We start from the raw sequence: 26,333 nt of genomic DNA, 5'->3' as shown, positions 1-26,333 counted from the left end.
ACTTTGAGATGAAGCACAGCAGAAGGTCTGCCAAGCTCTGTGTGTCCCTCCACAGGGCCCTCGCTGGGCAGGGCTCCTCTGAGGAGCTGCAGGAGAATTCGGAGACCCAGGGCAGGCAAGCAAAGAATGTCAGCAAAAGGCTTTTCCTTAAAATGTTCTGTCCTGGCAAGGAGATGGCTATAAGAACTTAGGAGAAGAACTAAAGATAAGCATTTATAACAATATGTATCTCTGGGCCTTGTATATTTTCCCAATGCTCTGGAGGAGGAAGTCTCCTCAAAAATGTAAATTTGTAATAGCTTTTGCAAACAGTGCATGCTTCCCATTCAAAACCCTTTCAGGCAAACCTTAAACTAAACCCTGCTGATAGCACGGACACAGGAGTCCATGGCAACATTTAGTGCTGCTGTTTTGCAGGGCTGACATCAGTTGGATACCCCTTGAGCTGCGCTTCTCTGTGTATCTGCACAGCTTATGGCACACTTCTGGATCTCAGCACACTGTGTCCTGTCTGTTAACAGCCATGGCACTCTGGTCACCAAGGTCCCTATTTGTGATACAAGGGCAAGCAAGTTCATAATCCACCAATTCATGCACATAATTTGGAAAGCAGTTGTTGTTTGGGACAGCTCTGAAGCATGCCTGTTGGTGCTTTTCTGTAGCACAGCCTGCTAAAATCTGACTGGAGGAGCAGATTCAGCAGATGAGCACAACAGTGAATGGCCTGACATCGATACGTGTTCCCCAAGCACTGGGAAGCCGCAGTGGAGCTGCTGCTGAGCATCAGCCCGGCTGGGAGTGCGAGCCGGGATGGGCCAGGGGCTGAGCTGGAGGTACCTACCCACCTGCTGAGCATCTCCTGGCTGTGTGGTGGTGAACATTGCACCCACACAGCAACAGGCCTTGAGACTTCTGCTGTCAGAGGTGATGTGCTTCACCTTCCCAAATGCACTTGGGGGCTTGCTCAGGCCATTTCTTGCTGCAGGATTTTTCCAAAGGTTGATAAGGATAGGAAAGAGCCCTTCAAAGCAGATGCAGCCGAGTGAACTCATGCAGAAGGAAATTCATGTACATGCATCTCTGTAACTTGCATCCCCAGAGCACTGTGAAAGCCAGGAGGATATTCTAGGAGGAATCTGGGTGCAGTTGGACAATGTTTCAGGTGGAAGACAGCACACTGCGAGTAACTTGTTCTGGGAGCATGCTTGTCCCTGTGGTGATGTCTACAGGGCTGCTGAGTGTGAATAGCATGAGCCGGTCACAAAGAACCAGCCTTGGAAAAGATCCCCATCTGAAGGCTGAGACATTTCATCTCATTCCTTACCTGGGGACCTTGACTCAGTTTCCAAAATGACATCTCTATCCTTTGTGCCCATGTTTTTCTGATCCTCTCTTTCTGCCGAGAGCTGGGATTTGTATGAGTAAATCAGCTTGTCTGAATACTCAATTTGCATGTGCAAACACAGCCAGCAATACAGAGCTTGCTTTTGTTCATGCAAAAATCTCAGCATCATCTCTTGCAAAGGCAGCCTGAGATAAGGTGTCTGAAGCCATGTATCTGGCTGAGAATGAACAATAGGAGCACCACTAACTGAACTCTCTTCTCCGCAGGTAATCGGGAGCTCCCTGCTCTTCATTCATGACAAGAAGGAACAGGCCAAAGTCTGGATGATTGACTTTGGGAAAACCACCCCGCTGCCGGAGGGACAAGTTCTCCAGCACAACGTGCCCTGGGTGGAAGGGAACAGAGAGGACGGCTACCTCTGGGGGCTGGACAACCTCATTCAGATCCTGACAGAGTTGTCCCAGAGCGAAGACTTACATTAAAGCCACGCGTCTGACTCTGCCACTATCCCCCAACCTGCCCCCGACTGACTCATCTGAACTGCACTACAAGACACTTTCCAGCCCTCACCCTTCCCATTCGAAGGCTATACTGTCCCTATTTAATGTGTTTTTGTTGTGGTTTTTTTAGGTTGTCTTGGGTTGTTTTGGTTTTTTTTTCCTCTCCATGTAAATAGAGATCTAACCTACCAGAACAAAAGCTGAACTTCAAATCTTGGCTTCGCAGAGTCAGCGGGAGCACATGGCCGTGCCAGCTGGGAGCAGTCTGGAGGGGTTGCTTAGGCAAGCACGTGCTTTGCCTATCGTGCTTTTGTTTCTTGTGTAGCCTGGTTTTAAGAGGACTGGCAGAGGAAGGAGCCTCTCCCTGTGGTAGGATCAGTAGCTTCATCCTGAAAGTGGCTGTGCCCAGGACCCTCTGGCAGCCAGGGTGCAGGAGCAAGGCCTGGAGATGGTGAAGGTTACTACAGTAGGAGCCCTTTAGTTGTCTATGCCAGCACCTTTCAGCCTAGGGAACTGAATGTGCAAAGTCCTTAAGAGATGCTAGAAGGGCAGATTTAGGTTTTTCTTTGTGTCAAGATATCCTGTAGTGGTTGCTCAGTTATTTTCAGGTAGCACTGGAGGACGAGGGTTTCTGTCCTGCTGCAGGGTTGTGTGGCCGGGCACAGGTATTTACCATGGCCAGGTGCTTCCTGCCCACATCCCCCATACTGGGTGCACTGGTATGGTGGGTAATGCTTCCAGCTCCTCTCTAGAGACCCAGTTCCCCTGCTAAGAGATGTTTCCAGCCCTCCTTGGCTGGGTTCTCCAGCCCTCCACAGGGAATTAAAGGCTTTGGGCAGGGCTGAGGAGAAAAAAAAAACTTAATAAGGGACTACTATGAGACCTAAAGTAACCATCCAGGTTGATCAGCCTTTTCTGGCAGCAGCTAAGCACGTATGTAGGGGTAGTGCTGCCAATGCCCGCACCTAACCCAGGGCAACTCTCTCACCTGGAGCATCTCCGTAATTTTTATCAGCAGCCAATGAAGGGTTACAGCAGCAAAGCAGCTCTCAAGGTGGCCCGCTTAGTCGTCTTTGGCAAAGCAGAGTTGGGATCAGTCATCGCCCCCCGTCTTCCCTTCTGTGCCACAGAGCTGGCCTGACTCTGCCACTGCTCTTCGGCACAGGCTCCCCAGCCCGCTCGGGCTGTGCGTACAGCCTCTGTGCTCCCGCTCCTGCAAAAACACCCAGTTCCCTATTTAGGGTGGAGGCTATTTTTTAACTTCCTGGAACATTTGAACTAAGCGGCCTGCTTGCGGCAGAGCTGGCTCACTAAAGGTCAGCCATCCAGAGGACAGCTGGGAGGGGAGGCTGCAGGGAGAGCCGGGGAGTCCCTCACGTTGAGGACAGAAGGAACATGCAAGCGCAGGAGGTGGTGCAGGAGCTTGGCAGCCATAAATCCCTCACCTGCTCCGTCCTCAAACACGCCATCTCACCTCGATCCCCAGGAGCGGTGCTCCAGAGCCCCTCTGCCATCCTTCAGTGAGTCCAGCACCCTCGGTCGGGGAGGTCTTCTCCTGGCAGCAATAAGGAGGAGTTGGCCATCAAACAATCTGCAGTCATGCTCCAGCCTCTTCCCCAAGAACTGAAGTCTCCTAAGGTTTTTCTCAGTTCATATCTCACCAGACAGATGTCTTTAGCTCAACTGATGCCATTGTAAATGGTTGCACTGGTTTAGCTCCTTGCCAGGCTTTCTAGAATAGCCCATGTGGAAGTGCCTTATAGACTTGCCTCTGTTCCATTAGTGTCATGGAAAACGTTGGGGGTTTTTTTAAGTTATATTTATTTTCATCCCATTTTAATTGCACAAAACACTAAAACTTAATGCATGGAATCCCTTTTTTTTTTTTTTTTTTAATGTGTTTTTAGTTTTTAAACCATTCCTTTTCCAGCTTTGGAGAAAGGGCGTGAACAGATATGCATAGATATGTACCACTTATCGCTGTACTTTAGCTTCAAGCTGCTCTTATATATGTATATTATTTTTTAAGCCTGTTTATAAACCAGATTCCTTGCTTTGTGGCTTTGGAAGAAGCAGATTGTTCCTCTCAGATGTCTTATGCCTTCCTAGAGGCTGGAACTGTTTGCTGTGAGGGATTTTCCCCGCTCCCACCACCCCTCTTGGTCATTGGGTAATAAACAGAAAAAAAATCCGAACCGGTCTGAAACACCAACGCACAGTGCCTGTAAAAAAATCCTGTAACTTTGCAAATAAAGGCATATGGGAAGCATTCGCCTGGTGTACAGTCCACGTCTGCCCTATGCAGGTTGTGGCATCTTGGGAACAACAGCAGCAGCTGGCTTTGGTGTGCATGATTTTGAGGGAAATCAAGCTCCAGCCTTGGTTACCCCAGCACATGCCAGGAGCAACACTGTGTAAAAGCAAGAGTAGGGAAGGACCCTGGGCCAGGGACAGATCCTGACAAACAGGAACTGGCTTTGCAGGGAGCAGGGCAGAGTGGGAGCACAGTTGGGGCTGTAGGGGTCCAGACTGAGTGGGGGCACCCCTAGGAGAGGCCTGAGTTTCGCCATCCCCCTTCTGCAGGGAAGCTCACCAAAGGCAGCTCCACAGCAGGAATTTTTTCGGTCTTTGTGTTTTTTCGCTAACGCTAAGTTGTGGCTCCCGCTGAGCAGTTTCTGAGTGCCACCCTGCGATTCCTGCACTCGAAAATATCAAAGCACCCAGGGGCATCAGAGCTGCCTGGTGCTACCATGCACTTCTCTTCCTCAAAGCTGCCCCTCAGGCAGTGCCAGAGGGAGCGATTGAGACCAAAGGCCACCAAAAATACCCCAGATTGGTTTTGCACTGAAGGAGAAATCAGGTTGTAGAGCCTGAAGGCAGCTCCAGTCCCTCCTGGTTGTTGGTGCAAGTGCAGGGGAGCAGGAGCCTGTCCTGCGACAGACGTGGCCGAGGCATGGGGTTGGGTCAGATTTACTGCCCAGACCCCCAGGAGCAGTCCCGACCTGGGAACTCGATCCTGCAGCATCTCTCCCGCTTGCCATAGCGCCTCTAAAACAAACTGCAGGAGAAACCCTGCATGGACTTTGCTTAAAGACTAGAAACCTCTTGTTACGAGAAAGAGCTGGTAATATTACAGATGTGAGGCTGCTGTACGTGCGCCTAGCGATCTCTCGTGGGCTGTGAGAAAGGCGTCCGTGCTCCCTGCCTGCCTGGCTTGCAGGCTCCCACAGCATCGTTACTGACTGCCGATGTTTTACTTACAGCCCCAGTTCTCAGGGGCCACTGAGTCCAATCAGTACATGGCTCCTCTTCCTACCTGTGGGGAAAAACAAAAGGCTCCAAAGCTCCATTAAGATGATGTTGTGGCAGAGAGGGGAAGGGAAAAAGTCAGGGAAAGAAAACCCTCATGACTGAGTGCTGGTGTCTGCTGACCCTGAGCTTTATGCACCTGGTTGGAAAGGGGCAGGCCCCAGTGCTGAGCTGGGGCTGCCAGCACAGCATAAACCACAGCAAGAACCCTGCTTGCCCTCCACTTGGCTTTGCTGCACCCCCAAAGCAAAGCCCTGGGCTCCCTGACACTTCAGGGATTAATACACTCAAGTATTAATAAACTCGATACAGAGAAGAGAGGCCAGCACTTATATTACCACAGTAACTCCCAGCACCTCCAGCAGTGCCATGAGGGGTATAAAGCAGCCTGCTTAGGCTGTAGGTGGAGAGGGGGCAGCTAATTTTCTTCTTAATTATCTAATTAAGTACTACTTGCAAGAATGACCCTCCTATAAATAATGAGGTGCTGGGGGGGGGGGGGGGCAGCTGGAAGTTAGAACCTCTAAGAATGCAGAGCTGTGCTGTTTAATAGGGTCTGAGGCTCATGCAGTGCTGTCAGTGGCACCCTCTGGTGTGGTTTTGGGGGTCTCTGGGAAGCCCCTCAAGAGGTGTTTTTCTCCATCATGGATGATGCAGGGCAGTGCTCCTGCCTTCCCTGCCCCAAGAAAGGGCTGGAGGGAGTTGTGCTGCCTGAGCAGTGAGACCTCAAAAGGAGGGTCTTAAGTGCTTAAATAAATTAGTGAAGTCACTGCCACTCAAATCCTGCTGGCCATAAATGAAGGTCTGGGGAGGCTGGAGGGGGTCCAGGCTCTACCAGGGAGAGTTTTCTTAAACTAGGGTGCGGAGTGATGAAATGCTACAGTTTTGGGGTGGGTGCTGCCGGCAGTGGGCTGTTCCCTCCTGGAGCACCCTCGCTGCCGTTCCTGGGGGTGCAGTGAGTCTGGCAGCTTGGAAGTTGGCAACAGCCCCTTTGGGTTTCGCGCAGGGCCCCGTCCCCTGCCCGCTGCAGCTCTGCCGTGGGCGCTGGGTGCTGCCGGGGGAGAAGCAGAAGCGAGGTGGGGGCTGCCAGGGTGAGAAAGCGCCTGCCTTTGCAACTGATCCCAAGGTGCTGCGGGGGGGTGCGTGGCAGGGGGAACGTGAGAGCACCGTGGCACGGGTGGCTTTGCGGGGGGATGCCAGGATGGCCAAATAGCATCGGGGGGGGGGCGGTTAGCAGCCGGGCGATGCCTTTCACCTCAGCCGCTCTGGCCTGGGGATGTGCCTGACAGCTCCAAGGTCCTGCTGGTTTGGAAATAACGCGACACTCTCCTTGGCGCGGCCCCGCGTGGAGTGGAACCGGGCCACCGGGGCCGGGCCGGCGCTTCTCCCGGAGGCCGGGAGGCGGCGATGCTGCCCCGGCGGCGGGCTGCAGCCGCACGGACGGAGGGACGGACGGAGGGAGGGAAGGGACAGGGGGTCCTTCCCCTCGGGACAGGGTGCCTGCGCCGGCGGGGCGAGCGCCCCAAGGCTTGTCTGGGTGCTCTCCCCGTCCCCGCCTGGTCCCCGCGCGTCGCTGGTGCGGGACTTGCCCCCCACCCCCCGGCCAGTTGTGGGACTTGTCTCCGGCGATGCTCTAGCATTGGGAGCTGGGGGGGGGGATCCTTAAAATGAATAAACCCCCTCCCCAGCAGGCGGCCCCCCAGGCCCCCGCCAGGGCAGGGAGGGTGGCTGAGGAGCCGGCGCTGCCCGCACCCCCCGGCGGGAGCAGACGGCTGTTTCGGGGAGTGAGAGACTGGGGAAACGCGCCCCCCCTTGCTGTGCCTGTCCAGGGCTGCGGCCCTCCGCCACCCCAGCCCCCTGCCACCCTGGGGACAGCTTTCTGACTTACAGTCCCTGGCCTCACTTGGGTCTGCAATTAGTTTTCTTCCCTGGCCTTAAAAAAAAAAAAAAAAATTAAAAAAATTGTTATTGTGAAGTGTAAAAAATAAAATAAATTTTAAAAACACCCTGCAAAGAGGGAAGGTGGGCAAGGCCCTGCTGTAGCATCTGTCAGTTCGGTTTTTGTTTTTCCCACGCGGTTTTAAGTCCATGAAAGTGATCACACTCTGCTCATGCAAGTGGCATGAGATGCCCACCCTGCGGCCCCAGGGATGAGCCCCATCATGCCAGGACCACTCTTCACCCAGCCCCGTTGTGGGGCTGGGGCATGGGTCTGCCATCTCCTGCACCTCCGGCCCCTGCCCCACCACCAGTGATGCTCTCCAGTAAGGCACTGGAGTGCAGCAAGGAAGGCTTGATGTGGGGATTTACATCTCTGAGAGATGACCCAGGGGCTGGTGTTGCTTTTATACTGGCAGGTTTTCTCTTTCCACTGCTACCTCCCTCCCTCCCCACCCTTAGGAGACCTGTGTCGCACAGCTCCTGTTCCTCTCCAGGGAGAAACTGTGCTTCCACCCTGGAGCAGCCAGAAAGCACAGGAGACCTGCTGCTGGTGCCACTTTGAAGAGAAAGCCTATAGAGGCGTCTCCTGAGGAAATCCCACCTGGGACAGCACTGGAGCAAACTGCAGAAGATGATCCTCTTGGGCCCCGTCAGCTCATCCTGCTGCCAGCAATGATCCACTGCCTGCTCGGGGCTGATACTTTCTGTCTGCTGGGACTCTGTGTCTCCTACCATTCATTCAGTGTGTATTAATAACGTTAGTCCTGCAAGACCTGGGGTCAGCTCCCTCCCCTCCCCATTGCCTACTGCCAGTGCATTCAAATACATTTTTCATAAGGCAAAAATCTTACACTTGAAACCACCTGGACAAATATTTTCATTTAATAATGAAAAAGTGACTGACCTCCCTGTCAGAAGGTGCTTTTGCTCTGAGATGTTTTATATGCTACTTTCCATGACAGGAATCCGGGGCCTTCTCCTGCAGGGACGTACACACACAGACAGCTACTGCTCTTGCAGAAGTGGGGTTTGGCTCAGATAAGAGAATGTGAGAGGAAAAAGCAACAGGAGTCTGTAGCAGCAAGATAGAGTTGCTGCAGATGTGGTTCCCCCTTTGTAAAGGATCTGTGGCTAAAAAACATTTCCTGCTGGCAGCGCAGTATCTTTTTTATAAATTCACATTTCATTTCCTTCTATGCCCTAAAAAAGCGAGGGGAGAAGGCAGTCCCTGTGGGATGGGCTCTGCAGGGTGGTACCTCTATGTGATGGCAGGCAGCCCCCCGCCATGGTTTGCCATCGCCTCAGGTACAGCAGCTGCCCAGATGCCCTGCTGGAAACCCGCACCGGCAAAATCCCTCCCGCACCTGCCCTTGGCTGCCCAGAGGAGCACCGGGACACAGGGACTTCTGCTCTTACTCGGTGACATCCGTGAGGGTTAGAGCAAGGTGGTTGGAGAGGGGCACCCCGCTGCCCGTGTGCTGCGGCCAAGGCTGGGCTCGCTCCTCCCAGCAGCCCCCCAGCCAGGCCCGGGTGCCAGCATAAGGGACAGAGTTTGGGTGGCAGCAGCAGGTCTGGTGGGTGTGGGGTTTGCTGGGAGCTGGAGGGAAAGACTGTGCAGAGATAAGCTGAGTCCCAATGGGGAGAGCTGAGTCAGGGCTGTGTGAAGGTGGGGGAGGCCCTGGAGTGCCCCCCCATCTCATGTCCCACCTCCCCAGCCTCAGCAGCACGTGCCACTGCAGAGCTGTTGGTGGCTCCTGTGACATTCCCCTATGTGACCTGCTTGGCACAGCGTAAATGGGGTGAAGAGCTGAAGTGGCAAAGCATGAGGAGCACTGCAGAAGCTATTTGCTGCTGTGGGGTGGGTTGGGAGGTTTTATTAAACAACCCCTCTCTATCTCTTCTTATTCCTGTCTGAATTTAGTATCAGCAAGTTTTAATGACTGAAATTTAAAATCTGAAAAATAAAGTGGTTTTTGCTGCTGAGGAAGGAGTCTCATCTTGCTTTAGCTGGATGACCCTCATGGGAAAAGGCCATTTTGCATGCACAAGTTACAGATTTGGTCTTTCCTTGTGACCCCATCACAGCTAGATGTGGGGCTGGTGCACCCAAAATCCCCACCTGTGCCTGCTCATCCTCTTGGCTGTGATCCCGTATCTGTGGCTCAGCTGCGTTTATCCCTCCACCCCAGTACCAGGGACAGCCCTACTGTAGTCAAACACACAGGAATGCTTGCTTTCCCCTCAAAAACCATCTTTTGGGTCATTAGAAACAGCCTTTTTCTAAAATTAGACCTCCTGGAAATTTTTTTCCTAAAACAGACCTTTTCCATGGGCTCCTGCTGGGGGGGGTGGGGTGTGGTGTGGTGTCTAGCATTTTGGCTTTCCCCAGAGGGCTCAGCCTGGGGGCAGTTTTGTCCCCCTACCTTGCCCATCTTGTCAGGCAGGACCAAGCGGGAAATGGCAGCACACCGAACAAGTTTCTCAACCCAAGTCTCAGTCCAAAGTTACTTAGTGACATGGTGTGTGATGCCATTTCTTAGTGCGTGGTTCCTCTGGCTGCTGCTTCTTCACTTCCTCTGGGGACACGCACTCCTGCTAGGCTTGCAGCTCACATCCTCTTCCACAGAGCTGCGATTTTCCTTTGCAAACAAGCTCTGAAGTAGACTGTAATTGTAATATTATCTCCTAGGATCAGGTGCTACCTTCGTATAGCTGCAGTCAAATCTGAATGTATATTTGGACTGCATGACTTGAAGATTTTGATATAGTACATGTATACCTCGCAATAACCCTCCTTTGCATGGGTATTACTTTTTTAAATGGTTGCTCAGGCTAGTTTGAACAGAATAGAATTGAAATTGTGTTTTTCTAAGTATATGTTTCTAAATGATACAATATCCAGGTGATGTATTTCCATGCCTCTGCATTGCCACCAGTGAGAGCTGCCTGCAGGCAGACCCTGGCTCCCCATCAGGGTGGACTGCAAGCCAGGGCTGACCAGAGCACTCCTGCTGAAGATGCTTTGCCTCATGGGTGTAACAACAGCTGACAGCCTGAAATCTCCCAGATGGCCTCATGCAAGGCATACCTGGTTTCACTGATTACTTCGGACCATGTATAAAGTCTCAGGCACTCCCTGTCAGTGTGGGAGTGTCATCAGTGCCATGGGCTGCTGCCCTGGGTGGCTCCCAGTAAGCGCTGCTGCAGGGCTGGATGTGTCCCAGCAGCGTGTAGCAGCCCTGAGAAGGTGAGCTTGGTTTGGGGAGGGGTCAGTGTTTCTGCTGGGGGATGAAGGTGGAAAAAGCCCAACTTGGTGGGGTTACAAGTGCAAAAGCAGAGTAATTTTCCCTGTTGCATGGTGGTTGCTGGAAAGAGATTTTCCTTGGCCCCAGCACTGCTGTGCTCACTGAGTGGGTGCACAGAGGAGCTACAGCAAGAGCTGCGGGAGGCCAGAGGGTGAGCCAGTTTGTGCCTGAAGACAAGGTGAGATGTGTGTGGTGGCTGTGTGCCTCCCTGGGGCTGCATGCTGTGGAGGAGGTGGGTGACCGGGCAGGGGGTCTGCCCAGGGTGTGGTGGGAGGCTTGGGGCAGGGCGACCGCAGGCTTTGGTTGCGTGCCAGGCTTGGGGATAGGAGCGGCTCTGGTCTGGCTTCTGCCCACCCATGGGATGCTGGAGAATGGCAGAGCAGGTCTGTGTTGGGCATTTCTAGCTCTTCAGGAGCTCGAGGTTTGCTGCCTGCTGTCTCCTGGCAAGGGCCAGCATATTGTGGGGCAAGTTCCCCAGGAACCTGCTGGTCACCTCATTCCCTGGGTTTCTGGGTGATGGTGCTGTATGGCTACAAGGCTGCTCTCAGAACAGGGGGTTTGGTGTCTGTTCCAGCAGAGCTGCTGCTGCCTGTTTGAGGAGCCAGCAGAAACTGCAGGCTGCACTCATCACCTCTTCCCTCTCTGCCTCTTTTTACCCCCCTGAAAACCTCCTGGGTTTCTGCCTGCTGATGCCAGAGCACTCCCAGGGATATGGGTGTCAACAGCCTGCAGGGCTGGAAAACTGCTGGAGATGCTTGTCCCTCTGCCTGAGGGACAAACCTGTCCTCATGATGATACTTGGTTGAGGATAAGGCACAGGGGTTGTTTTCCATTGTTTATCTGGTTTTTGCTAAGCTCCAGTTTCTGACTTTTCATTTGTGTTTTTTATTTTGTTTTTTCCTTCCCTTTCTGAAACTGTTGCATTAGCAGAGCTTTAAAGAAAACTCTTCAAGATAATTATCCCAGCTCTCTCTAGCGGATTTGCCACGTGATTGTGTGTCTGCATGGGTGTATTAATAGTATCGTAATATTATATATCAGTTTTCATCCCAAAGTGCTTCTTCACATGCTGAGGGACGAAGCCTAAATAGAAAGAGGCAGCAAGTGAAACGGAGCTTTTTGCTTCACCTACCGGATCCCTCAAAGCCTTCTCAGAGGAGCCTTTTTGCTGGTCTTGCAGCAAACCTGAGTTTGGCCCCCTGAGTCCCACTGAAGTCCCCCAGGCTTGGACCCACCACCTGGTTTGTGGCTGGGCAGGGCTGCTCTGTGCTGGTCCGTTACGGAGACTGGTCCCCAGTGGGCTCCTTGCCGCTGATGCTCTTGTTGCAGCTGATGGCCTCGTCGAGCTGCCAACAGCAGTCTACATCTTTCCCCCTTCCCCATTCCTCTCCCTAAAGACAAGCTGCGTGAGGCTGGCTGTCCCCGCAGCCCAGCAGCGGGGTGTCAGCTGTGGGGTGTCCCTCCCTGGGGCTGGGTCAGGCGGTTACTGATGGTCTGTGCTGGGCACCGCTTGTGAGGGCGGATGAAGTGGGATCCGTGCTGTCACCTTCCCAATGGCTTTCTCCCCCAGCCTCACTGGGTGGGTGCCCTCTCCCTCTTCTCCAGGGCCATGCTTGGCTTTGGTCTCTTGCCGCTCCTGCATGAGCCTGTGCAAACAGGAGGAGCATTGTGCTGTGCAGGCAATTCGGGGACGGGGATAAGCACACTTTAATCTCTCAAGCTCTGTCTCCAAACATCTGCCCTCGCATTTGGGGCTGTGGAGAGTGAATATCACGGGTACAGCTGCACTTCCTCACAGACACCTTTCACCTCCCGCGCTGTCCCCCTCCCCTCCGCGCTGCTGGGCTCCCTCTCCATCCCTGCCCTGCCCTCCTCCTGCTCTGCACGGGCAGCAGATGCCACCTAGCCCTGTGCCATGGTGCCACCTTCCCCCTTCTCAGCAGGGAGTGGGGAGAGTCAAAGCGCTGCAGCAGGAGGGGTAAACCACCCTGGCAGTGGCAGCTGACTGTCGGCGGTGGGCTGCAGGGTGTGTGAGGGACTGCGCAGTCCTGCTATAGCACAGGGGAATGTGCTCAAGGTTTGTTTACTCCCTGCAGCCTGCTGTCGCCTGTGGCAGTCTTGCATCCCTCCAAGGATTTGGGGTTCCGATGGAGTAAGAGGCTGGCCCTTTCACAGCAGGACTGCAGGCACCCCGCGGGTGGCTGAAACCCATTCTCTGTTGATGCCACCTGGGCTAGAAAGGGGGTGATGGCTGTAGCCCTCGCTGCCCTGAGTGGCCAGGACAGGGAGTGTGAGGTCTCTTGCACAGAGGGCAGTTGGTGCTGGACAAGCTGCTTGTGTAAATCTGTGTTTGCAAGGAGCCTCCTGCAGAGGTGAGCCATCCAAGCAGGGCCAGGTGAAGCTTGGCAGCCTAGAATTTACCTGTGTGCCAATGTTTGGGGTAAAAACTACTAGGTTGTGGACATTCAGATGAATGAGCAATTGCTTAGAGACTTTAGACCCCCTGCTTGTCTCAAGAATGACCACGGGAAGCCTTGACAGTCCAGCTGGGATCTCCCGTGTGTTTCCCCCCCTGCAGTGGCTTTGGGGAGGGAGCAGAGCAGTGACTTTGGGGTGTTGCATGTTGCCGGAGGAGCAGGCAGCATGAAGTATGGATGGTCAAAATGTGCAGGTGTGTTTTGACAGGCTGTTGGCCCTTGCAGCAGAGCTACCTTTCATGGCAAAGCTCCCCTGTGACAGCTCTGCCACCCGATGAGGTCTGCTCTGCTCAGATAATGTGCCTGGAGTAATTTCAAAGTGTTAGAACTGCAAAGAAAACCCAGATGAGGATTGCTGGTAGGTGTGTGCACAGGGCTTTCCCCCACTCCCTTGTCGCTGCTTCAGAGGGGCAGGTAAGGCTTCTCATTAGTTCTTTGCTCCTTTGTGAGGCTCTGGGTCATTAATTCCTTAAGAAGGCCGTGCCCTGGCCCCTGCCTCCTCTCCTAAGATGATACAGGTGTGCGCTGGTGTCTGCTGGATGCTCTCCACCACGAAGCTAGGTAGAAGGAGAAAGCCCCATTTTGATCAGGGCTCATGAGGTTTCTCCAGGCTACGTAAAGAGACTCTGAATTTTGTTCCAGATGTCCAGCAATAGAATATATTTAACTTAAAAAAAAAAATTCCACAGTATCAAAACACAGCAAGTCACAATCCAATACTCGGCGATATAAATACGCATACAAATGGTCCTCTGTAACCCCTCAGTTTGGGCTCTGGCATGAAAATGAAAGGTGGGCTCAACATCGGGGTGCAAATGGCAAAGGTGGGCATGCACCCATTCCCTCCTTCCTAGGGTGGAAAAACTTGATACATCCAAGCATGGCCAAAACCGAGGAAAACATGGACTGGAGCCAGCAACAGACAACTTATCCCCCTCCCAGCCTGTGCAGCCGTGCCTGTGTCTGTATGTCTGCAGTGGGTGGAAAGCAGGGTGCAGGTCAGGGTGTGATCTCTTGCTGGGCGTTGGCGGGAGCTCTGCCATCACGTCTGGGTAGTGCCAGTGGAGGTGAGCCCCTGTTTTGATCCCCAGCTCAAATGTGCCATTCCCTTTGACCAGCCTGCTGGAAACATCCTTAGAGCTGGAGAATGGATTGAGCTACTCTCACCTTGTGGGTCTTAGAGTCTACGTGAAGCCTTCATATCCCACGGCACCATTTTGATGGAGGGAATGGGGGGGGTGTCACCTCCCTCTGGCCAGTGGGTGGGTGCAAGAGAAGCAGGACTGAATTTTAGCCTGACTCTAGTTACGCATACGGATGACGAGGAGGAAGGATGGCTTCTGGATGGTATGGGCTCTTGTAGGATTCACTGCAACCAACCCTGGTTCAGCTGGTGCCACTGTCACCTGGGGTTTTACAGCATACTGGTGCCACAGGGGTGTGGAAAAGCTGAATGCCAGTTTGGAAAATAAATTGCAGCGCTGCCTGAAAGTGCATAGTGTGCGTGAGCATGAAGAGAAGTCATCTAGAAAACACAGGGGAGTGTTATCATGCCATGGTTAGCAAGCGTGTGGGAGAAGCCATTGCTTTTGACTGGGAAGAATATCAGATCTAGCCAAGCTTACAGCTCTTCTTGTGTCTGGGCTTTAAATGTCAATGAACTCTTGGTGGTGTCTTGTGGAGGATGCAGCCTGGGTTGAATAGTAATAAAATACACTCTGGCTGGAGTGTATGCATGTGTGTGAACTGCAGGGTCATCCCAAAACAAGTAGGAGGCAAGGCAAGGGTGGAATAAAACAGCCCCTTGAAGAATAATGAGACCGTGACTGTCCATGGAGCTCGGCACAATATCCCCTGCATCACGGCGAGACTACGACAAGGGGCGATTTCCAGCAGAACTGAAAGATCTTTAATAAAATGTGTGACAGTCGATGCACGTAGGGAGGAACATGCGGCTTTGTGTCTCGGGAAGCACAGGATGCGGCACAGATGGAGGCACCTCGCACGTCTAACACTCCCTACCGCACGGCTGCGTGCCAGAGCTGTTCTCGGCACAAAGCCCCCCTGACCTTCCCGGCTGTGACTGCCAGGCACGCGTGCCACGGCTGGGAGCAAGCCTGAGCCCCTGCAGCAAGCACGGTCAGGCGGGCAAAGGGCCGAGAGGGCAGGGGTCATCTGCCATAGCACCTTTTCCATGGTAATTACGGTTTTGGCAACACCAATGAATTTAGAAAAAACATTAACGTGCTCTGCATTGAAATGGTTGGGCTGACCCAGAATGAAACTGGTTTACGACTGGCCACAAATTTCAAAAAGACATTTGGTTTGGTTCCTACCTGGAATTGCTTTCCACTGAGTAGTAAACCAGCTGTTCAGCCCGGCTGGGTTCAAGTACCAAGGAACTATTTCATTAAAGCCCTTTTTTTTGAGAAACCTGGTTTTCACAATCAGGAAAGAGCAGCAGAAAATACTGTGTTGCTGGCGGATGGGAGTGAAGCATTTGCATTTATTCTTCGTTACCTGCTATTGCTCTTCAGCTGTAGAACTTGCATCTAGAACATCTATATTTAAAAAGCAGATGATACTGGGACAGCCTGGTGCCATGCTCCTTCAACCAGATCAAGCGTTCGCTGGCTGTGGCCTCCAGCTGCGCCGGCGAGGAGGCAGGGGTCGGCTTGCAGCGGTGGGAAGCGAGTTGTCCAGCTCCGATGTTGGTGGGAATCCCGGAGTGGGTGGCCTCCCTCTGCAGCGCTCCGGAAAAAGGTGTAAAAGCACCCGGTGATTAATTTGGCCCTAAAGAGAAAGACACACGTTGGTGACAGGGGAAAGCACCAAATTAGCACTCGTACCTGTGTCTTCACCATGTGGCTCTTCTCACCAGTGTGTGACTTGCGGGCACCATGCACACACCTCTGGCTTGCTGCCAACATCCCCACCACAGGCTCCTCATGAGCCCCTCAAGGGGACTGGCTCTGTCTGGTCTGTCCCTGGCACAAAGCTCTGGACTCTTACAAAAGGAAGAAAAAAAAAAAAGCTGGCGTGTGCGTGTGTGTGATATTAAAGATGGGGCTGAGACCCTTGTGACCACCAAGGCTTGAAATCCAATCTGTCACCTCTGGCTTCCCCAGCGCTGCCCTGCAGCTCAGCCTCTGAGCTCACTGCAGCCCATGTCTCCCCACTACCTGCCACATGGAGACATGAAACAAGGCTCAGGGGCTCCCCACTGCCCAAGAGTGTGCTGCTGTTCACACCTGGTCTGGGGGGAACTTGGGGGTGCTGGTTTTAACCAGGACTATTGGAAAAAGTGGGGGTTTTTATCATCATTACTGCAGCAGGGCAGCTCTGGGGAAAATGCAATTTGGTGCTTACTCCCTGGTAGCAAGGCCAATGTATAAAGTTGCTCCTGTCCTAAAGCAGAGAATGGGAGTCTGTCTGGTGCTAATTAAAATCAATTAAGCAAATCTCCACAACAGGCAGAAATAAGGCCTTTCGTCCTGGGTCCATTTGACAGATTTCAGAGCCTCCAGAGTGGTGTGTTGGCTATTTTCTTGGCTTCACCAATTTGATAGAATAAGAAAAATTTTAATAGAGCAAAACCTGAAACTAAATTATAAATTCCACACCTCTCCTGCATAGTGCTGCTGTGCCAAATGCAGCCAGCACACAGACGTAACTGAAGTGATGCTCTCTGGAGACCTGCGGCAGTCCTGGGGAGGGTAGCATTTCCATAAAAGCCCTTCCCCAGCTGATCTAATTCTTCCGTCCTCACTAGAGCACAGGGACAGGCAGCACCAAAGGTAGCCTGAAAGGCCAGCAAAACCCTGGCAATACGGACAAGGAGCTCATTCTGCCACTTTTTGTTCCCAGAGGACTTTTTGTACAGGTGCTGGGTCTCTGGGATGGGGTATCTGCTGCTGGTCTGACATCTGATGCCACAGGACATATGACTTCTGGCAGTTTAATGCACAGTGAAAATGTCAGATTAGTTAACTCTCCCCAGACTGAGACTTCCTGTATTGCCTGTCCACTAAATGTTTAAATCCATCTTCTAGAAGTGAATCCATCTTCAGAGGCACCAGAACAAGTTGTTCTTAAGCCACACTTGGCTGCTTGTGTTTGAGAGCTTCTACACTCAAAGGCTTTGCCTGGTTTCTTTTCAATACCTCTACCAGCCGGCCTAGTGAAACCTGTCAGCTATGTCTGCAGAGGCTCCCGAACATCCATCCTGAAACCACAGCACAACTAACTCAATACTCGGGCAGCATTTGGAGTTTGCACTTGAACCAGCCATTCTGTTTTGGGAAATGTGAGAGGTAACCATTGCTCTTGGTCATCGTGCTTGCTGCAGCTGAGCTGGCAAGTTGTCTGGGTGGCTTAATTACTAGTTACAAACCGCAAAAAAAGCTCCCTCCAATCACAGCAGCATGTGAAGGTGTTTTACAGCTGTGCTACTGATTCCCTCTTTGCTCCTGGTTAAGATCCTATTTACCCCTTATTTTCCCAGGGAAATGAAAGAGCACAGGTTCCCTGTCTCGCAGTAAATGCTGAAGCTCAGATCTGTAACATCTGTACAGTCCTGCAAGCCACAGAGCTGCAGATGCTATAGCACAGGTCACTGAGCAGCCACCTTCTTAACCAGACCTAGAAATGGTCAAAGAGAGTTGAAAATGTTGAACATCATGAGCAGGAATCCTTTTGGTGATTGCTGTGGCAACAATAATCTCTAGGAGCTTATCCCTTGGCTTTAACGCAGATGTCAGATGATGCTTGGGTTTCGTCTTTCCACCACTGACCTACTAAGAGTTGATTTTTTCAAAGCGCTGCTGCCTTGCAAGCCTCTCCTTAGCAAATCAAGGTAACTATGCCTCACTGCGGCACAGCATCATGGCAGGATAACTGTGCTGCTTTTCCTCTTGAGTGTATCCAGCCCTGGGTTAACAGCATCATTGACTGGTGCTTGTCTTCCAGAGAAACCCACTTCACTGCTGCCTGTGGCTTGCGTCTCTATAAGCTGATGGGTTTGCATCTATCTTCCTCTAAAATTACAAATGAGCAGCTTTCTTGTCTGCATCGTGTCACGGATCTTTGCTTTCTGTGGAGAAGCCGAAATTTAGCTTTGCTTAGCACCCCCATTTGGATACAGGGTAGTTGCTAAATACCCGTTTCTGGCTGGCTAGCACAGCAGTATGAGCCACTGCTCAGGGTGCAAGGCAAGAGAAATGCAGCCCGAGTTGTTCCTGTGTTTCTGCCATGGGTTTGCTTTGGAGTCTGGCAGTTTAACCTTACGGCATACTGCCGTTTCTCAGCTGTGCAACAGGGATAGCCATCTGTCTGTCATCTACAGATGCAGGGGGTTACTGTTAATATTTGGCCAGGACCTGTGAAATATTGCTTTAAACTTAATCTGAAGGGTCTTTCACAAAACCATTTCATGTTGATTTGTTTCCTCTCCTCTTGCTAACCATATGCGAAAGACCCAGTTTAAACATAGGTCTCCTATAGACTATAGGCACGGTAGGCCATGTGCTCAGTGGGGCTTGTGCAGTTTTGCAGGCATTTAGCTGAGCATGTTGGCTCAGGCACTCCGTGCTCGAACACCAGGTAGTACTTGCACATACACAAAGGGAAATGTCTGCAAAATACACTGCCCTAGCTGAAATCTGGCTTGGAAAAATATACAGTGAGTTCTTTGTGTTACAAATTTGCGTCCTTATTATATGGGTTCCATTTGCTCTTCCGATTAAGGCTGCTGAGACCAGGGGAAGTGCTTGAGCCAGCAGTTTGCTGGCTCACGGTGAAGGCTGGTGCTCCCAAGGCTCCTGACTCTCTGCCCCTTTCTCCTGTTCAGGCAGCCCAAAGCTTTTTATAGAGCCCAGTCGTCAAAGGATGGGACGAAAGAAATTTGTCATCAGCTCCGATTCCTGCACTGCATAAATGCTAGATGGGTCATGTCCCACCACAAGTTAGTTGGGACTGTGGATTGTGCTTTATTATTAGTTCTGGAGAAGGACTTCCTTGAGCTGGGAGAGCAGAGAGGTCTTGGTGCCTGCTTTCCACAGGCTGTGAGCTCACAGTGAAGTGTGAGCACTGGGCAGGTAGGAAACTTTCTGGGACGAAACGTCCTGGATTAAAGCCTTCAGGAGAGCATCTGGGGCTACAGGGAGGCTAAGCCATGTTTTCTGCTGGTGCAAACACTAAAGGAGCTTCCTACTCCACCAGCTCCCTGAGGGGATCTCCAACAGGCACCTGCCCAGTGCACGGCTCTCCTCCACCCTTGGCGGGCGGCTGTCCTATTCAGTGCACCCCTGCGATGCCTCTGAGGGTTAAACATACAGTGTATGGAGAACAGCTGGGTGGTCTGCACTTTCTGCCTGCAGGTGATCAGGCAAGGAGATGTGTGCTCAGGGGCACTTGCGGCTATTTGACACCTGAGCTCTCTCAACATGAGGTATTTCAACTGACAGGATCTGCTCTGCATGGAAAATGAAAACTTGCTTTAAAAGCAAACCAACATTCTCGGATAGGCCAGGAGCTTGTAGGGCAGCGGGGTTTGCTGCTGTCCCCTTGCCCACCAGTTGCCTCTCTGAAGGAGCCATGGGCTGGAAGTGGGTCTCAGCTCTGTCACGCTTTGGTGGCTCCCACTTTTGGCAGCCAGTTTGTGTGAAGCTCCTCTTGCTGGAAGGACCCTCCTCTCAGAGAGAAAGCAGCCTGACGTTGCCCTCTTTCAGCGGGGCTTCTCCAGCCACCTTTTTGGAGTGGAAAAGCAGCCACATGCTGCCACCAGGTCCCTCTGGCTGAGCTCCTGTCGCTCAGCCTGGATGCCCAGTTCAGCTCTGTGCATCGTGTGTTCAAACCAGGAAAACACAGCCCTACCCCATCTGGCCACGGGCTTCCAACCATGACAACTACTGAGCAGCTGGTTAGCACCAGGTCGCAATCCTCAAGCTTTGGGCACTTACCCCAGGGAAGTGGAGCGCGGACACTATTTCAGCCAGGAGCACGCGCTGCGCTGTAAGGGGATTCATTTTCAAAGCATGGAGACGCTGCCAGCAAGTCCTTTTCAGGGGGAGGAGATGAAAAGTCTCTTTTTTGGAGGCTCCCCCAGTATTGTTTTACACTAGGAGCTTGTGGCAGGATGTGGCTGCACCCACCACCCTAGAGGCAAGGCGCTGCAGGGCACCGGTCCCTTGCTAGATAAAGTCTCCCCAGGACACGGTGGGAGGTCTGGTCTTCACATGGTGCCAGCGGTTGGAAGCAGGGGATGGCCCCAGTCAGTTCAGCAATACAATACGATTTACAGCAAGCACGTTTGTCAAGACATCTGCAGGGACGGAGCTTCATTGAGCATCATATATATATACAGACAGTAGAGGAGGCTGGGCTGAGCCCTCCGCTACCACAAAGCAGTCAAGGATGGACTCACGGGGTGAGGAAAAAGTACCACTGGTTTGCTTTTACATACTGTACATATATCTATTAATAGCTCCTTGGCATTTAATGTTCACAGCCAGTTTTCTTTAACGGTGAGCATAAAAAGGAGGCAAAACATCTTCAGCTACTTCCCCCTGGGAAGAGAGAGAAAGCAGCATCTCCTTCTCCCCCGGCTCAGCTGCTTGCCCAGGTGCCACCTTCGCCAGGGGTCTGTCTCCTCCCAGCACCGTCCTCCTCCTCATCGGCCGCCCACCGAGTGCTGGCTGGGGCCAGTCCTAACCCACGCCGTGCTTGCCCCATCTCCGCTGCTCAATGGCATCAGTGCAAGTCTCCGTCGGCTGCTCTGCACCTCCGCTCCGCTGGATGGGCAGATGAACCGGGTTCAAACAGAAGGAAACAAAAAAAAAGGAAGAAGAAAGACAAAGGGTAATGAAAAGGTCCGTGGCCCACAGCTGCCCAAGGAAATCTCTCGCCGTGTTTCTCTGAGCATACTTGTCCCAGCCACTACAGCTGCTGTGGGATCCCCTGTTCCTTGTAGCCTGTGAGGAGGGAGGGGAAGGGAACATGATTAGTGTTAATACCTAATGAGGACCCTTGGCGAGGCTCAAGTGAGCCATGAGCCTGGTTCACCAGGAGTGGCAAATCATGTCGGAAAATAAGGGGGCTGCCATGTGCCCCCTCACTGCCAGGCTGCCCTGGGGCAGGCTCAGCCCAGCGAGCTGCCCTGCCTTGCTTTAGCCAACACCTGCCCTGTGCAACCACGGGGTGCAACCACCTTCCTGGGCACAGCAATGTGGCTGCCAGGGGCCAGCCTTGCCCTTGCGGTGGCTGCCTGCCACCGGCCCCAACTTGGGCAGAGGCGCTTCTGCTTGAAGAGCTTTATAAAGGCATAGTAGGTACCAGTAGCCACCAAGTCCAGTACAGCTAAATAACCCAAAACCTTTATGAAGCATTTTTTTGTGCAGTGCAGGGGAAGTGTATGCCATTACACACTGCTCCAGAGACACCGCTGTTCCCAGGTGCTGACCTGGTAGCTTGCAGGTTGTGCATCCGACACACTCTCATCTCTACTTGCGATCTGTGTCTGAAACCTGTCCTTCCAGAGGACTGCCAGTTTAGTTCCTGTGCTGGCTTTTGCTAACAGAGCTCTCCAGCAGCAACCAATTTGCACTGCGGTTTGCAGACGTGAACAAACATCTCTTGGTGGAGAAGGGGAACACCTTTAATCACAGGCTGATGTGTCAGAGCACAAACACAGACTTTAGGATGCCTCTGCGGACCCTTTCCCTAATGATATTCTCACTGCTTTGTTACGCATTTGCTTTGCTCCAACCGGCAGAATTACAGGTGCTTTTGCTGTCCTGCAGAACTGGAGAAAATGGAGCTTTCCAGCAGCAAAACAAACTGCATTGGGAAACTGTCCAGATCCCTCCTCCTCTACCCCTTCTCCTCTTCCCCTGGCCATGGGGTCGAATGTACCACTGGACTAAGGCAGCAAAGCCCTCAGGGGGCTCTGTGTTGGCTCATGCTTGGCCCCAGCAGACAGGGGCCCTGCTGTGTTGCAGCTATGAGGATGCCGCAAGGGCTAAAGCAGCCTATCCCTCTGCTCATCACAGCTCCTCAGGGGACCGTGACCCCACTCTATTGCTATCCTGTATGTAGTGGTTGAGGGGACGCTGCAAATCCCATAGGGGAGGGCTCCTTCCCCCAGCAGGGTAGGGCAGGAAAGGGCAATAGGAGAGCATCCACTGCTCTTGTGCTGACACAGGATAATGAGAGAAATACTGTGATTTTTTTAACACTTTCCTAGGTGCTTGCTGTGGCTGCACCAGAAGCTTTTACCTACTTTCTTTTTAAGAGACACTGGGATTGTTATTATGATAGTATCAATGCAAAAGATCTTTTTAAAGAAGCAAACTGACCTTAGCTGTACTGCCTGCAATAGTGAAGATCTTTCAACTAGAAACCTTTTAAAAATCTTGAGTTTTCTTTTCTTTCTTTAAATAAGTAGCCTGCCATTTTTATATTTTGAATTTCAAATGAGTCTGAAATTTCATATCTCAGAAAAATGTTTAACTCTTTGTACATCTTTTCATTGATGCTTTTAAGTATTTCTTTCCAACTCGTATGTTAGGATTTTGTAAGTCCCTTTAAAAAGCTGAACACAAAATACCAGTAAGTGCCACAAGCCCTACCTTTAAGGGACTTCTTGATGAACTAAGAATTGGACCCAGCAAATTAACTCTGTTGTACTCTGGAAAGTCTGTGCATGCCCCCAGCCTTGGCAGCCTGGATCTCCTGCTGCTGTATGAGCACAAGATTAACAACACTTACCAGCACGTACTACCCTGCACTGCATTGCTGCCCATAGTGTGCAGCTGAACAGAAAGACTCTCTCCTCTTTCAAACAGCTTTTTCTAGGGGGAAAAAAAAGATGATTTCTTATGCATTTATGTTCTAAGTGAGTCAGCTCTGAAGGCAAGATGAGCTGGTTGGAAACTGTAATATGGGCTTGTATACAGCATTGGTTTAATTTGTTTAGGGAGCACAGTACAAAAAAAAAAAACAAAACCAACCAACCATCTGGACCAGAGTTAGGGCCTGCCATAAATCCTTAGCTAGATAAGCAAGATAGGTTATGCTTACAGTAACTTGCTTGCATAGCCATGCCTTTTATTAAGATATATTAGAAACCCTCTCAGTCCTGCTATCAGTTTTGAAGCTGTCTGGAAGCCAGTTACGGTGGCTGAGCTTGTATCTCTCTTTACAGGATCAAAGCAAGCCAAAAGATGACCTGTTCTATGCTAAACTTACTTATTAAAATACTTCAGATTTATTAGATGATATCTGAAAATAGTTACTGCATTTTTTGCATAGGAATAGCTATTCTGTATGAAGCAGAATTACATTAGTACGCCTGCAATACAGTTAAGGTTCAGCTCTGTAAAGCAATGAGCTCTGGGATCAAGATTAAGTTGGTCTGAGTGTATGTGCACAAAATCACTGATTTAATCAAGTTTGCTTGAAATTGCACTTCTGTAAACAACTGTAAGATTCAGGCAAAAAGAAATGTGTCTGTGCACAGGCTGTCCTACTGGGACTGGGTTCATGCAGAGGGTGGCTTCAGGATGCTCTCAAGGCTGAAATGGGTCCCTGCCCTGTTCCGAGGGTGCCCTTGGGGCAGCTCGAGGGGCATTTCAAAGCTGGGCAGAGAACAGGTTCCCAGGGCTGTGCGGCCACAGGACAGACACAGAGACAGGCGGACACACACACATACAGGCACACGGCTGGACCTGGGTTGGGAGCTGGCAGCGCTGGCCAAAGCGAATCCCAAACGACTTGCCCTGGCCGAGTGCTCGCTGCTTTCCGGGGGGAGCTGCCATGGGGTGTGAGGAGGAGGAGAACGAGGAAGAACAGAAACAAACTTACCTTGTGAAACTTTGATGGTGAACAAAAGGAGGCAAAGGAACATGAAAGAAAGAGAGAGGGAGAAATGTAACTGTAGACGATATATCCAAAACACATGGAGAACCAGAAAAGAACAAATAAATTGGAGCTGCAGAGTAAACAGAGAACAGCTGCTCTACCATCAGACATTCACACCAGGGCTAAACTTTATTTAAAATCCTTGTACTTGAAGCGGATCATTTTACTTGGCGCTCTTGTTTAAAGAGGGTGGGGGAGTCCTCATCTCATTTCCAGCTCACTGGCCCAGAGCCAGACAAGCTGGATGGACCAACACCTTGGAGCAATGCTCCGACACTTTCTCCTGTGACACTGCTACTTCACAGGGTTGACTGAAGGGAAACCACAGAAGGAAAGCAGCAAACAAGACATCATGGTGTACTGGACAGTGCATGGCACGTCATTCACAGCCCCAGAGCTGTGAAAACTACACCTCATGGGTTTTTTGGCAGTTTTGTTGCCGAGTTTGCTTGTGCCCACAGATAACACAAAACCGCAGCGTGCCTCAACCCAGCTGGGTGCTGCAAACCCTACTGGTATTTAACATTCCTACAATATTTTAAGAACTTACTCTATCGCAGCATTTGGTAGGAAACTGCAAAATAGGGTATTTTAACTACATTCCTCAGGCGTAGTTTGGGGAATGCCTCTTGTTAGATTTTAAAAAACCGAATGTAATAGGTCTAAGCAGGCAATTTGTCCTCAGAATTTCCTTCATGTCATGAAGGGTTACCAGCTGTTTTAGGATGTGGTTCTCTTGCAAGTCTCTCACGCACTTTCTCTTCCCTTTCCTTCCCAGGACAGCTGCGTTACCTGCCCTATCAGGGACCTCGCAGAGTACAAGAGGCTTGGTGGAGCTTTCCAAAGTCCCTTGGAGCCCGAGCATACAGTAACCATGCAATCATCTGCTGCTGCTTCTGGCAAGGTCTGAGCACTGTAATTAGCAAAGGAGTGACAAGTGGACAGCATGATTACAAGTAATCTCTTACGACTAGCTGGCAATCAGTCCCCGAGAGTCAGCTGCCCACTACAAAAGCAGGGGCTGCACCAAGAGTCCCTGTCCTGTGAAACCACAAGCAATAGCACCTTATTCATTCACAGGCACAGTCATGCAAGTCGTTAATTCAGAGGCCAGAAGCTGAGCAAGGGCTTCCCTCAGAAACCAGGCTTGACTTCTTGGCTGCTTTCATTAGAGGCAAAACAACGTCTGGACAAAGAGTCCCTGACTTTGGACCCCTATGCCACCTCAGTGTGATATTACTATATTGATTTCTGTGGTATTTCTGTCAAAAAATGGCACAGAACCTTTTCTAATGAGCTCTGAGCAGTTAGGGAGTTCCTGGAAAGGCTGTTCCTCTGCTTTCGTTCTGCACAATGCAGCTAATGAAGACGTGTGTTGCGTGGGCTGGGGACAAGGTGTGCCTTTCGCAGAGGGAAACTTGCCCAGAAAGCCTTAGGAGGCTCATTTTCCAGTTGGCCTTGGCCAGCTAATTAGCTGCTTTGCCTCATCTCCATGCCTTTTCCCCGCAGCCGTGAGGAGGGGTTCGAGGAGAGCATGGTGCAGCAATGCTGCCCAGCCACCACCAAGGGCAGCTGGATATTTGCGGTGGCAAAGGGAAAGTCCTGATTTTTTTTTTTTTTTTTTTTTTTTTATTAATTACTTCCTTTTAATCTACCTTTGCCTTCAGACAGCAGGTAAAGTGAAGGATGGTTCCCGAAGCCATATGGCTGCTTAAAGAAGATATCTGTGATGTTTAATGGAGCCAGCTGGCAATTCATTCAAATTAGCAGAGAAAATGCCCCATGCCATTGTGCTGCCAAAAGTAATTAAGTGTGACAGCAAAACTGCATTCAGTTAATCTTCCTTCTGGGATATATCCTGCTAAATGTCACCTTACAGGAGATCAGGGCTAGGTGGGACGCCCTGAGGTCAGTCTGTCTCTCCCGTGTCCCACCTTGCTCCTGGTAGACACGGGTCTACCTGCTCTTGGGGTCTTCCAGTGACAGAGAGGGCAGATCCTGCCATGACACCTCTTCAGCATCTTGACCTTACTTGAGGGAAAACATCTCCTAATTTCCAAACAGATCTTTCGTGCTGTTATTTAAGTAAGTCTGTCTTTGGCTAAACTGCTGCCCTCTCACATGTACTAGCTGCTGAATCTCTTCATTGCCTGCTGTCTCACAGTCCTCTGGACTCTCTCCACGTTGCCCACATGAAGTACAGTCTCCAAAGCTGGCCATAAGCCTCGCTGCAGCTTTATGTGTGACAAGAAAGGTGAGGAGACCCGTTAATGGCCTACAGGCTCCGCTCCTACCTGTCGGGGGTGGGGGGTGTTTGCTCCCTCCACAGCATTGTACTCCTGCGCAGCCTTGTGACTCACTGCAGCCACCACAGCCTTCTCTGAAAAACAAGTTGTTCCCTAGCGTGTATTTATGCAGCTGATTAATCCATCCCTAGTGTCTTGGATCTGTCTCTATTGAGTAGCATTTGTTTTTTCAGACCATGTCTTCAATTTGCTTGAATCTGGACACTGCCCTCACTGTGCCTGCCATCCTTGCA

At 51.4% G+C, this 26,333-nt stretch overlaps 2 protein-coding genes across 5 annotated transcripts in view; one reads left to right on the top strand and one right to left on the bottom strand.

The window, feature by feature from the left end:
- ITPKB (inositol-trisphosphate 3-kinase B) overlaps window positions 1–4,114 on the top strand; it is a 69,851-nt gene extending 65,737 nt beyond the window's left edge. For both annotated transcript variants that reach the window (XM_074897321.1, XM_074897320.1), the window contains exon 9: window positions 1,612–4,114. In XM_074897321.1, the coding sequence (XP_074753422.1) occupies window positions 1,612–1,827 (216 nt within the window). In that variant the 3' untranslated portion in view covers window positions 1,828–4,114. The remainder of the gene's footprint in view (window positions 1–1,611) is intronic.
- A 9,406-nt stretch (window positions 4,115–13,520) lies between these two features.
- The window catches only part of STUM (stum, mechanosensory transduction mediator homolog), a 49,425-nt gene continuing 36,612 nt past the window's right edge, over window positions 13,521–26,333 (bottom strand). Inside the window, exons 3-5 of one of the 3 annotated variants that reach the window (XM_074926473.1) lie at window positions 23,738–23,746; window positions 19,837–20,847; window positions 13,521–15,670 (exon numbers count right to left, since the gene is read on the bottom strand). In XM_074926473.1, the coding sequence (XP_074782574.1) occupies window positions 20,813–20,847; window positions 23,738–23,746 (44 nt within the window). In that variant the 3' untranslated portion in view covers window positions 13,521–15,670; window positions 19,837–20,812. The remainder of the gene's footprint in view (window positions 15,671–19,836; window positions 20,848–23,737; window positions 23,747–26,333) is intronic. The other 2 variants (XM_074926465.1, XM_074926456.1) reach the window with 2 other exon arrangements.

The sequence above is a fragment of the Athene noctua genome, chromosome 1 (genome assembly GCF_965140245.1).
Source record: "Athene noctua chromosome 1, bAthNoc1.hap1.1, whole genome shotgun sequence".
NCBI classification, from domain to species: Eukaryota; Metazoa; Chordata; class Aves; order Strigiformes; family Strigidae; genus Athene; species Athene noctua.
This window is presented reverse-complemented; position numbering and strand designations above follow the sequence as displayed.